Raw genomic sequence first — 11,792 nt, forward strand, 5'->3', positions numbered from 1 at the left:
TCGCACCGGCGTCCTCGGTCGCGACGAGGCAGGCGAGGCGTCGCGCGTGTGGTCCGTCGCGTTGGAGTAGTTGCGTTCCCTCGTCGGGCGGCTGTGGCTGTAGGACCGCGATCGATCTTTCCCCGCGCCCGCCCCCGCGCCCGTGCCTGTGCCCGTGCCAGCGAGGGACGACTGCAGGCTCGTCTCGGAGCCGTCGCGCCCGGGAAACTGCTCGCCGAAGAAGCCCTGCAGCTTCTGCAGGCCGCCGCGGCGGACGCCGCTGTTGCGCGAGCCCGTGCTGCTCGACGTGGCGATGCTCGCCAGCGAGGGCCGCCTGTCGTCGTTGTCAAAGGGCGCCATGTCGTGCTGCGCGTCGTGCGGCGGGAACGACGGCACGGGGCGCATGGGGGCCGGCTGGCGGAAGACGGGCGACAGGGGCGACGCGAGGGCCGACGAGAGGTTGTCGCTCGAGTCGTTGTAGAAGCTCGTCGGGATCGGGCCGTCCTGGGGCGTCAGAGGGCCGCCGCCGCCGCCGCCACTACCAACTCCTGCTAATGGCGACACGCCGTCATCGTCGCCGCTCGTCATCCAGGGCGCCCCCTGGGTCATGGACGATGGGTGGCCCGACGGCGGGCTGTGTTGGATCTGGGGGAGGCGGTTGCCGGACGAGTCGAGCACGGCGAGGTCGCGGCGGTAGTCTCGCAGGTCGCTTATGCGGCGGGAGTTTCGTCGGGACGCGTTGGGCGCATTCGAAGAAGAGGGAGTCGAGATGGCCATGGGGGCACTTCGCGCGGCGGCAGGCGAGCCGGCGGGCGTGGCATTCGGTGCCGTGGACGCAGTCGGCGTCGAGTTGGAGGTCGGCGTCGAGCTCGAGGTCGGCGTCATGGTGGAGGAGGGAGCAGGGCCAGACTGCTTGCTGGAGAGCCTAAAAGAAGCGCGGACGCAGGTTGCCGTCAGTTTGCAGGTCTTCGTGGAGCCGTTCCGCCATGCTTTGCGTCTCCCATTCGCATTTCCATCCCCACGCCCCCTCCCTCCTGCACTCCCTTGCTCTGGCGGCCGAGGATCAGAGACAACGGGCAGCGAATGTCTCACACGCACCAGCACCAAGAGGCGCACCGGTGCCAAGAGGAGCACAAGCACCGACAGGCGCACCATGGATCAGAAGCGAGATGGAGGGCCATTGATCAGAAGCGAGACGGAGGGCCATTGATCAGAAGCGAGACGGAGGGCCATTGATCAGAAGCGAGACGGACGGGGGCAGAGGGGCAGAGGTCTTGGCACAGGAGAAACTCACCTGGGTATGGTGGACATGCGACGATGGCCTCGCTCGTCGGCCTCACGTCGAGCGGCGGCGGCCGAGGGCGATGACGAGGAGACGGGTGTTACGGTGACGCCCGAGTGGGCGCTGTCGGCGCTGCTGCTCGTTGCGGAGCAGAAGCGGTCGCCGACCTCATGCCGGGTCATTGTGTGTGGGCCGTCGTGGCAGCGCAGAGGGCCATGCCATTCGGATGCGGATTGCGTTGCTGCTTGCTTTTTGCTCTGGTCTGCTTGCTTCCTGGCTCTGTTCTGTTCTGCTCTGTTCTGTGTTGTTCTGCTCTGTTCTGCCTTGCTCTGCTCTGTTCTGCCTTGCTCTGCTCTGTTCTGCGTTGTTCTGCGCTACGCTGCTCTGAGATTTCAAGAATTCGAGCGTGTACGAGTCCAGAGGGAGCACCGGGCGACGAGAGGAGGGCACCAGGCAGGCTGCGAGAGGGGCGCGAGGGGGCGATCAGGACCAAGAAGAGGCAGCGGACTGGCGGGGATCGAGGATCGAGGATCGGAGATCGGGTGAGGCGGGATGGAAAGGGCGCGCCGTGTCGGGTCGTCGCTGATGGATAGATGATGAGCAGGAGCGTGGACTGACGAGGAGTCGGTGATGGCGGCGATGTGGGATGGGTCGTGGTGTGTATGTGTGTGGTTCAGGTGTGTGGTCGAGGTGTGTGGCCAGAACGGGTAAACTCTCGTGTTGGCGGCTCTGCTTTGGGTGGTGGTGTGTTGGCGGTGGTGGTGGTACTGTCTGACTGGTCGCCCGTCAATGTCTTCGTCTCATTGATCCGCGCACGAGTGGCCCTACGTTCCCCCACGGCGTTCACGAAATGCGATGAAGCAGTCAGGTACGGCACCAGCACGAGACCGAGTCAGAGATGTGGTGAGCAGGGAAGCAATGGCCGCAAAGGGCAGGCTGACGAGAAACGATGAGCACCAGATGGATGGGAGAGCTGAACACCGACACAACCTCACCGCACACCACCTTTCAGCTACAAGTAAAGCTACCGGTCCGGAAAGGTTTCGGCCGCAGGGTGGAGAGTGTGAGGCCCGACCAGGGTCAGGTCCTTTTGGGCGAAGCCTGGTGAAGCGAACAAGGTGAAGCGAACAAGGTGAGGCGGAGCTGGGGTTGGGCGTTGGTTGGCGCTGGCGCTGGCGCCGGCGCTGAAGGCTCGGCGGGAGTGCACATCCTCTGCTAGCGGGCCTAGGAGGACCCTGTTATGCATTGGTTGTCGATACCTACCTACCTACCAGGTAACCTTGGCACGATTGAGACCTTGGCACGATTGAGACGCTTTGTGCGTGCTCTGTCCCTGTGTTGTCCCATCGTGGCCGTTGTTGTGCAGAGCTCACGCGCACGGCGCACGCGGGGACCCCGGCCATGCTGGTGATGTGCCGCCTGGGACAAGCCCTGAAGGCCTGCCCCGTCCTGAGGGCCCGTCCTGAGGCGCCTTAGCTACCACCTATGTACAGTAGGCACCTAGGTAGGTCCCTTACCTTAAAGGTACATGTCCATGTAGCACCGTAGCCCAGCAAGGGATAACAGTATGCCGCACGCCATCATCCAAATAAACCCCTACCTTCCCTCTCACCGAATGCACTGAAGTTCTACGTGGTCGAGAATTGGCGATACATGCATGGTTGTGTTTTGTTGAATTTGAGTGGATATAGTATTGTATCACGGTTCAAAGTGCTCATTTTTAGGACCCCCCCCCCCCCCCCCCCAGACAGAGCAGGTCTGGTCATCAGTATCTGCACCTTGTCGAGAGCCACATCGCAAGCTGGAGCATCGGAGTGAGAACGTTGCGGGCCGAACACAACTGAGCGACGGCGGCGCCTCGAATGGCCCTGCTGGGTGCATCCATTGGGGTGCTATTCAGGACTGTAGCAGCTCACTGTGCTCTTCCTCCACTGTGCCGCCTCATGGTTCTGTGACCAGTTCGAAGAGTACACTCTCCCCAAAAATGCATAAAAACCATGGCCGCCCTCTACCGGCCATGCTCACCAAAAACAGAACCGCGACAGCGCGGCCTCATTGCATGTGCTGCGCCCGCCGTGCGTGAGACCTCTCGTGTCTTGCGTGGCCTGCTCGTCTGCAGCGCCCTGTAGCGCCCTGTCCTACCTTCCTAGGCATCCTGCCCTACACACCACAGTCCACAGACGACAGCCAACAAGCACATTCAGTCCACACAGCACACAGCGCGGAGGCGGACAACGGCAACGCCCAGACAGGAGCTCAGACCCCTTCGTCCCATCTTCTGCGACTGCCAGTCCGACACGAGCCGCTGACACCCCAACCGCTGACAGCCCCATACGACGGCAGCCGGACCGGAGGCGGGCTGGGTGAGTCCGGGCCTTCATGAAACCAGGTGCTTTTCCTGTCAACCTAGGTTCTGTCAAATGAGGTCCTGTCAAATGAGGTCCTGTCAACTAATTCGGTAGGTACAGAAAGCATCGTCTTGTGGCTGGTCCTGCCATGTCTGTATTGGTGCGTTCGGCGTGCACAAAGGAAGCCGACAAAGGAAGCCGACACGGATCGCCGCCATCGTACCATTTGGTCGTCATCAGTAATTGCTTTTCTGGGTGCGGAGTGCTGAGAAGTGACAGGGACGTGTCTTGTTTGCTGTGCACTCGTACCTAGCGCGATACAACTGCAGAAGTGAGTGCCTTGCTAGGTAAGATGGGTAGATAAGGCTGAATGAGACATGTCTGATGCCCTTGGGATGACAAGTGATCATTGACTACGGAAGACATGGTGCGAAAACAGCTCGGAGGGACGACACGATCCAAGACAGCATCGTGCCCTGCCTTGCCTGCCAGCCCTGCCAGGTCGTTTGCCTTGGTGACCTGGCAATGAAGGCAATGGAAGAGCTCCTGCTGTAGGTTTTCTGCCTGGTAGGTTTCTGCCTGGTAGGTTTCTGCCTGGTAGGTTTCTGCCTGGTAGGTTTCTGCCTGGTAGGTTAGGTACGTAGCCCACCACACAGCGGCCCGGCCTTTTACCCGATCCGGCCGGCTCCTTTCGTCGCTTCCTCGCCGCCTCAAGATCACCACTGGACCCCTCGACCTCTGCCCGACATGGCTATTCCCGTTTTTGTACTACCGACTGTCTTCCCACGGTGCTTTCCCACTGCTCACACAATGCTCGGCCTTTCCCTCTTGTGCTCTTGTGGTGAACCATGTCGTCTCCCTCACAACGTCATCCACACAAGCAGACAGCTGACCCCCGCATCGGCCAGAACACCCTTCTCGGAGAAACCACGAAGAACCGGCCGGACAGACTCCAAGACGGCGCCAGAAACCCGCCGACGAAATAGATGGATCCTAGGCCACGCTGATCCAAACGTCGTTCGGTATTCCTGGAACCGACCGCGGGGCCCCGCCTCATTGGTCCTCACTTTCGCAGAAATACTCGGAGAAACGGGCCCTACTGCACAATACCACGTAACCGTCGCCGCTGCCCGTCCGCCGCACGGCGCGGCTCAATCGGGCAATGGGCCATGGGCAATGGGAATGTCCTCTTGAATCAATGAAAATCATCGAGTCCGTCTGTCGCTCACCTCATTCCACTCTGCCGCCTCGCCTCTCCTCTCGCCTCTCCTCTCGCCGCCCCTCTCATCGACCAGCATCGACCAGCATCGACCAGCATCGACCAGCATCGACCAGCATCGACCAGCATCGACCAGCATCGATCATCATGGCCGCAGCCCCGAACGGCGTCGTGCGCCAGAACGGCCATGCGAGGCAGCACCGCGCCTGGTGGAAGGAGAGCGCCGTCTACCAGATCTACCCGGCCAGCTTCCAGGACTCGACCGGCTCCGGCGTCGGGGATCTCCAGGGCATCACCTCGCGGGTCGACTACATGAAGGCCCTCGGCGTCGACATTGTCTGGCTGTCTCCCATCTTTGAGAGCCCGCAGATCGACATGGTACTGTTGCCGCCTCATGCCTCCTCTCTGCCTCTCCTCTCACACCATGCCCATGCCCTCATCTCACACCATGCCCATGCCTCCTCTCACACCATGCCCATGCCTCCTCTCACACCCCCCCTCTGACAAGACACCCAGCGCTAATGACGACCAGGGCTACGACATCAGCGACTACCGCAAGATCGACCCCCCCTACGGCACCATCGAGGACGTCGACGCCCTCAAGGACGCCCTCCACGCGCGCGGCATGAAGCTCGTCCTCGACCTCGTCGTCAACCACACGAGCGACCAGCACGAGTGGTTCAAGCAGTCGCGCTCCTCCAAGGACAGCCCCTACCGCGACTGGTACATCTGGCGGCCCGCCCGCTACGACGCCGACGGCACCCGCCACCCGCCCAACAACTGGGACGCCCACTTCCAGGGCAGCGCCTGGGAGTGGGACGAGCACACGCAGGAGTACTACCTGCACCTCTTCTGCACCGAGCAGCCCGACCTCAACTGGGAGAACCCGGCCGTGCGCGACGCCGTCCACGCCATCATGCGCTTCTGGCTCGACCGCGGCGCCGACGGCTTCCGCCTCGACGTCATCAACTTTATCAGCAAGGACCAGGCCTTCCCCGACTCGGACCGCACCGTCCTCCGCGGCGCCGAGCACTACGCCGCCGGGCCCCGCCTGCACGAGTACCTCGCCGAGCTCGGCGCCATCCTCCGCGAGTACGACGCCTTTAGCGTCGGCGAGATGCCCTGCGTCACCGACACGAACGAGGTCATCAAGAGCGTCAAGGCCGACCGCGGCGAGCTCAGCATGATCTTCCACTTTGAGTTGTAAGTTTCGCGGCACTCGACTGTGTAGGCGAGACAGAAAAGAGAAAAGAGAAAAGAGAAAAGAAGAAGAGAAGAAAAGAAGAAAAGAACCTCGACTGACCAACGCAGTGTCGACCTCGACCACGGCGACAAGGGCAAGTTCTCCCCGCGCGAGTGGCCGCTCGCCGACTTCCGCGCCGTCGCCGACAAGTGGCAGCGCTTCATGTACGCCAACGACGGCTGGAACGCCCTCTACCTCGAGAACCACGACCAGCCGCGCGCCGTCAGCCGCTTCGCCAGCGACGCGCCCGCCCACCGCGCCGACGCCGCCAAGATGATCGCCATGGTGCAGGCGCTGCAGGGCGGCACGCCCTTTATCTATCAGGGGCAGGAGCTCGGCATGCACAATATTCCCAAGGAGTGGGGGATGGAAGAGTACAAGGACGTCGACTGCCTGAACCACTGGAAGTGCGCATCTCTCCCCTCTCCTGAATCCGTGCCCGCCCACCCCGTGCTGACTGACGTGCTCCACCAGCCTCTACAAGGACTCGCCCGATGAGAAGCTCAAGGCCGCCCTCAGGGTCGAGTACCAGAAGAAGTCGCGCGACAACGCCCGCACCCCGATGCAGTGGACCGCCGGCCCCCACGCCGGCTTCACGACCCCCGACGCGACGCCCTGGATGCGCGTGCACCCCAACCACACCGTCATCAACGCCGACGCCCAGGTCCACGACCCGGCCTCCGTCTTTGCCTGCTGGCGTACCGTGCTCGACGCTCGCAAGACGCACAAGGACGTCTTTGTGTACGGCGACTTTGCGCTCGTCGACGACGACCACGACACGGTTTTCGCCTACGCGCGGACCGCCGACGATGGCGCGACGGCCGTCGTCGCCGCCAACTTCTCCGCCGACGAGGTCGTCTGGGACGGCTTCAAGGGCAGGACCGTCGCCGAGGTGCTCGTCACGAACAAGGGGCGGACCGTCGACGCGTTGGCCGGCGGTGCCGTCACGCTGGCGCCGTACGAGGGCGTTGCGGTCCTGCTGGGCTGAGGGTGCTGGGCGCTGCTGCTGCTGCTGCGTCGGGAGCGAAAGGGAAGGGAATGGCGAGGCTAGACTTATGACTGCATGAAAATGGGTACAAGGGATGCATAGACGGAGGGTTCATTCCAAAGACGAATTTCATTCAAAGCTGCGATGCATGGCTGTCGCGTGACTCTGACCACGATGAGAAGTGCACATTGAAAATCAGTTCGTTCGTGCCAGATCACATTATGCGACCCGAGCAGCTTGTTATTGTTTCAGCCATTGCTGGCTCTCATCATGTACTACCGACCCGCCATGGTTTGGTCCGCCCTAGTATACAGGCGAGGAACCTCCTTACGTCAAGACATTGTCATCGCTGTCGTCGTCTGCTTCGCCCACGTCAACCACGACATCCCCAATCTCCTCATGCAGCAGGTCACCGATCGGTACGCTCTCCTCGAGCACACGGTGCGCCTCGTCGGCCCCGACGGCCAAGTCCTCCATGATGAGCCGCGACGCGAGCTCGGGCACGAGCACGGTGGACACAAAGACGGCGCTGCCGCGCGCGGCGACGAGCTCGTCCTCGACGGCGCGGCGGCGCAGCGCCGACGCGAAGCGGCTGATGAGGTGCTCCGACATGACGCGCAGGCCGCGCGGGCCGTAGTACCCCGGCGCCAGGCTGCGCTCCGTCGCGCGCAGCGTGCGCTCGCGGCCGTCCGAGACCCTACCGGCGAGGACGGACCGGTAGTGCGAGGCGTCGCCGTGGACGATGCGCCGCAGGGCCCCATCGTGCGCGGCGAACCGCGACGGCAGCGCCTCCCAGTCGATGTCCGGGTAGCCCTTTGCGAGCCAGGTCGCCCGGGCCGTCTTGGCGTTGTGGAGGCGGCAGAACTTGATCTGCTGGCTGATGCTGAGCGGCCGGCCTTTGGAGAAGGTGCGCAGCAGGTCCTCGTCGACGGCCAAATCACACATGGGGCACTTGGTCGGGGTGGCCCTGGTGGGCCTGGCGTTGCTGTCCTCCTCCTCGTCTTCTTCTTCGTTGGCGTCATCGTCGTCACTCGCCAGGCTCAGGGTGCCCGGTGAAGCTGCTTCGTAAGGACCTCCGAGCAAGTCGTCGAGGCCCATGCCGGGGAGGCTCGCCGGTAACCTGAATGTGCTTCCGGCGACGAAGACCTTGGGTTCTGGGAGGGCTTCTGCCCTTTTCGCCTTTTTCCGTCGACCTGGTATTCGAATGGCGGGCTTGCCTTGCGGAGGCACATAGGGTACGGACAAGTCATTCTGGCGAGGAGCAGGAGCCGACTTGCCGGGGAGTAGTTCGGGCTTCTTATATGTTGGGCGTTTCGGTGACGTATCCCGAGGTAGTGGCGCGCACTTTTTGTAGCCGTTTTTAACCACCGGCTTGTCATCTGGACTTGTGGGTAGCGAGTCGGGTTCCTTGAATCTCGAGCTCCTCCTTTTCGGGATTCTCTCGGCATCTTCACCTGATGGGCTCATGGGTAGCGCATCAGGAGCTCTATACGATGTCTTTCTGCGAGATTCATTCGGTGACGAAGATAGACTCGCTTCCGGCGTCGTTGACTTCGCGCCAAGACCTGTTTGCTTTGTGGTCCCTCGTTCGCCGTATTTCCTCTGACTGGCCTTGACCTTGGTCTGGTGGAAGACATCTTCAAGATGGCGCCCGCCAGTCCCCTGCTCGCGCGGCGAAGACGCCCTCCGCTTGGCGCTCCGTTCAGCGGGAACGTCGGCATCGTCTGACATGTCTGCATGGCCTCGTTTGCGGCCAGCTGCGCTCTTGGACTTGAGATTGGCATCCCTACTGCGCAGCGGTCCCTGTCTAGACCCGTCTCGGCCGCCGCCGGCGGTGGTTCGTCCTCGGTCTCCGTGGAACTTGGTGGCTTTGATGTCGCCCCGCGCCGCCGGGCCATCGTCACTGTCAGAGTCGAATCCACTGTGCTTCCAGTCTTGTGATGCGCCAGCGCTCCTTCCCCGCCTCGCCTCAGCTTGAGGGCTCGCGTCGCGTTTCGGGCTCCTGTCCCCTCCTGCTGACATGGTGTCTGAACTCTCATCACACGAAGAGCTCAGAGGAGCGGCGTAGATGTCTTCCGGCGTCTCGATGGGCTCCGGCTTCCGCCTTGGGGCTCTCTCGACCTTCTTTCCGTTGACCTGGCTCAGGAGGGGCTTGACCCCCCTGGCCGTCAGCCCCGGTGCCCTCCGTTCAAAGTGCATGCCTGGGCTGTTTTTATGGTTCATGACATGATGATGTGTGCGACGAGGATTCAAACAACCAGCGATGCGGCCGTGATGTGACAGAAGACAGTACGGGTGAGGTATCCGGTACCTTGACTAGAGTGGCGATGTCTCGCTAATAGTGTAACCGGGAGGCGTATGCAGACGCTTTCACAGGAAGCAACCAAGTACGAGATGGAACCGAATCGATGTAGCAGTGGCTCGCGGGAGCTTCGATGGCGTTTGATGACATGAGATGAGGTTGGAGACGACGTGGATCGCGTGAAGCGGAGGCTCTTGCCAAGCTTAGTGCGAACCTCATGTGAGACGCGTCGAACTCCACCACAGTAGCAACCCACCGTGCCGATTGTGTTCAACACGGACAGATACACACACTGTGCATTAGCGCAATGACGCCTCTGGTCTCGCCTAGGTAATACCTACTCAGGCACCTAGGGACCCCTGGGCAGGGAGCTTGGGCGACGCCAACCCCTGAAGCCCAGCGGCGCCCTGAAGCCCTGCGGCGCCCTGAAGCCCTGCGGCGCCCTGAAGCCCTGCGGCTCTGCGAATCTACACCAGCCAGCCTGGGAGGCTTGCACCTGCCAAACAACGTCACATCTTTCTGCTACCCACCTTCACCCAAGGTCTACATGCAAACATCATCGCCATCACCTTCCTTTTCTCCCTCGATGGCATAAGTCATTGCAGCCGAAGCACAAACGTCCCTCTGGCCCCCGTACCTCACGCAATGGCGCTCAATCGCAAATACGCCAACCTGCCTGACCTGGTTTGCTCGTTCACAACCTTGGGTACCCTTCACAGGAGCTGACAGGCTTCAGGACTCTGCACCTGACATTTACGAAACACCAGACCTCACCGACGACATTTCGACTGCTCCTGTATGCTTTCGCCTGCGTCATGTGCCGCTATGCCAGTGACTGACCCACACAGACCACGACAGGGCCCTCGCAATCCGATGACGAGTTCGACGACGATGACGACGCCCCGGGCATTTCCCGCTCTCGACTACGCATAGACGATGCAAGGTCCCGTTTCCTGCCATCCAACGTCGACGCTTCGGCAGCCGACTTCTCCGACCGCGTCGACGGCAAGCGCAAGTCCTACAAAACAACGACCCGGCGGCAGCGAATCCTGGAGGATGGCACGACCGAGATTGGGGACCTAAGCGATGAAGATGACGAGGAGCACCTCGACCGGAAGATTGCGAGGCTTCAGCGGGAAATCGCCGAAGCCAAAGAAGAGTTTGGCAGGAAAAAGGCCGCCGCCGCCACACAGCCAGCCATCGCCGCCAGCGACGCGCAGGAGCAGAAGCTGGCCTCCCTGAGCCAGGTCATTGACGAGATCTCCCGGAGCATCGAATCGCATGCCGGCGTCGCGCCCTCGCAAAAGCCGCTGCCGCCGCCGCCCCAGCCGCAGGCAGGCACCGAGGCGCAGCCAGAGGGCCTGCCCGCCACGGGGACCGCTTCCTACACGATCACATACGCGCCGACCTACGAGCAGAGCCACGCGCTGGCCAAGGCGGCCGACTTTGACAGACGCCTCGTCCTCCTCGAGAAGGGCATCGGCATCGGCTCGGCCGCCCTGCCGGAAGCCGACACCAACGGGCTGCCGCGCGCCATCCTGCCGACCCTCGACGCGCTGCAGAGGCAGATTGTCACGCTGTCCCAGGCGTCGACGTCGAACCTCGACGCCATTACGCGGCGCGTCCGCACCCTGACGCAGGAGGCCCACCAGCTCGAAAAGGCACGGCAGGGCGCCAAGGCCGCGCGGGAATCCCTCGGCGGGGGCACCCCTTCCTCCGCCGAAGACGCCGAGGACTCGGAGCAGACGGCCAAGATCAACGCCCTCTACGGCACGCTGCCTACCATTGAGAGCCTGGCGCCTCTGCTACCACCGCTCCTCGACCGGCTGCGGTCGTTGCGCGCCGTGCACGCCGACGCCGCGTCCGCGAGCGAGATTCTCGAGCGCATCGAGAAGCAGCAGGCCGACATGACGGCCGACATGAAGCAGTGGCGGGAGGGTCTGGACAAGGTCGAAGAGGCCGTCCGCGAGGGCGGCGCCACGATGAGCGGGAACATGAAGGTCATCGAGGGGTGGGTGAAGGATCTCGAGGGGCGCGTGGCGAAGCTGCCGTGATGATGTGCTAGCTGTGAAGATACCCTTGCCTGAAGCATCTGCATATGCGTCTTTCTGTGTTCGTCCGTCCAAGTGAATGGGTGCTTTGCGGCCTGATTTTTATGAATAACGAGCCTGTGTTTGTCGGTGAAAATTTATCGAGTAACTACCAAAACGCTCATTGTTGGGATTTTGAGCAGCCCCAGTCGGCCTAAGGGGCGCGTGTCGACTCCATACTCACCCCACTCGGGCATTGATATGGCGTCAATGAGTTTAAATGGGTAACGTGATCCCAGTTAACTATTCCTTAAAACCTAAACCCATTTCCTGTGACAGAATATAGGGGTCTCGTAGTAAACACCCTACGCGTAAAGTCAATCACAACCTCTCCTCTCTGA

General features: G+C 62.0%; 3 protein-coding genes across 3 annotated transcripts; 2 read left to right on the plus strand and 1 right to left on the minus strand.

The window, feature by feature from the left end:
* Positions 1 to 4,975: 4,975 nt before the first annotated feature.
* On the plus strand, positions 4,976 to 7,059 carry VDAG_04509 (alpha-glucosidase; the record flags this gene model as incomplete). The annotated part of the gene is made up of 4 exons (XM_009650956.1): positions 4,976 to 5,206; positions 5,361 to 6,031; positions 6,140 to 6,478; positions 6,546 to 7,059. The coding sequence occupies 4 exons, from the start codon at positions 4,976 to 4,978 to the stop codon at positions 7,057 to 7,059; spliced, it is 1,755 nt and encodes a 584-aa protein (XP_009649251.1).
* A 327-nt stretch (positions 7,060 to 7,386) lies between these two features.
* VDAG_04510 (uncharacterized protein) lies at positions 7,387 to 9,081 on the minus strand (the record flags this gene model as incomplete). The annotated part of the gene is made up of 1 exon (XM_009650957.1): positions 7,387 to 9,081. One exon carries the CDS (start codon positions 9,079 to 9,081, stop codon positions 7,387 to 7,389), a length of 1,695 nt encoding a protein of 564 aa, XP_009649252.1.
* A 925-nt stretch (positions 9,082 to 10,006) lies between these two features.
* On the plus strand, positions 10,007 to 11,415 carry VDAG_04511 (uncharacterized protein; the record flags this gene model as incomplete). Its single annotated transcript, XM_009650958.1, has 3 exons — positions 10,007 to 10,045; positions 10,098 to 10,157; positions 10,210 to 11,415. The coding sequence occupies 3 exons, from the start codon at positions 10,007 to 10,009 to the stop codon at positions 11,413 to 11,415; spliced, it is 1,305 nt and encodes a 434-aa protein (XP_009649253.1).
* Between the last annotated feature and the right edge of the window lie 377 nt (positions 11,416 to 11,792).

This window comes from Verticillium dahliae, genomic scaffold, assembly GCF_000150675.1.
Source record: "Verticillium dahliae VdLs.17 supercont1.7 genomic scaffold, whole genome shotgun sequence".
Classification (NCBI taxonomy): Eukaryota; Fungi; Ascomycota; class Sordariomycetes; order Glomerellales; family Plectosphaerellaceae; genus Verticillium; species Verticillium dahliae.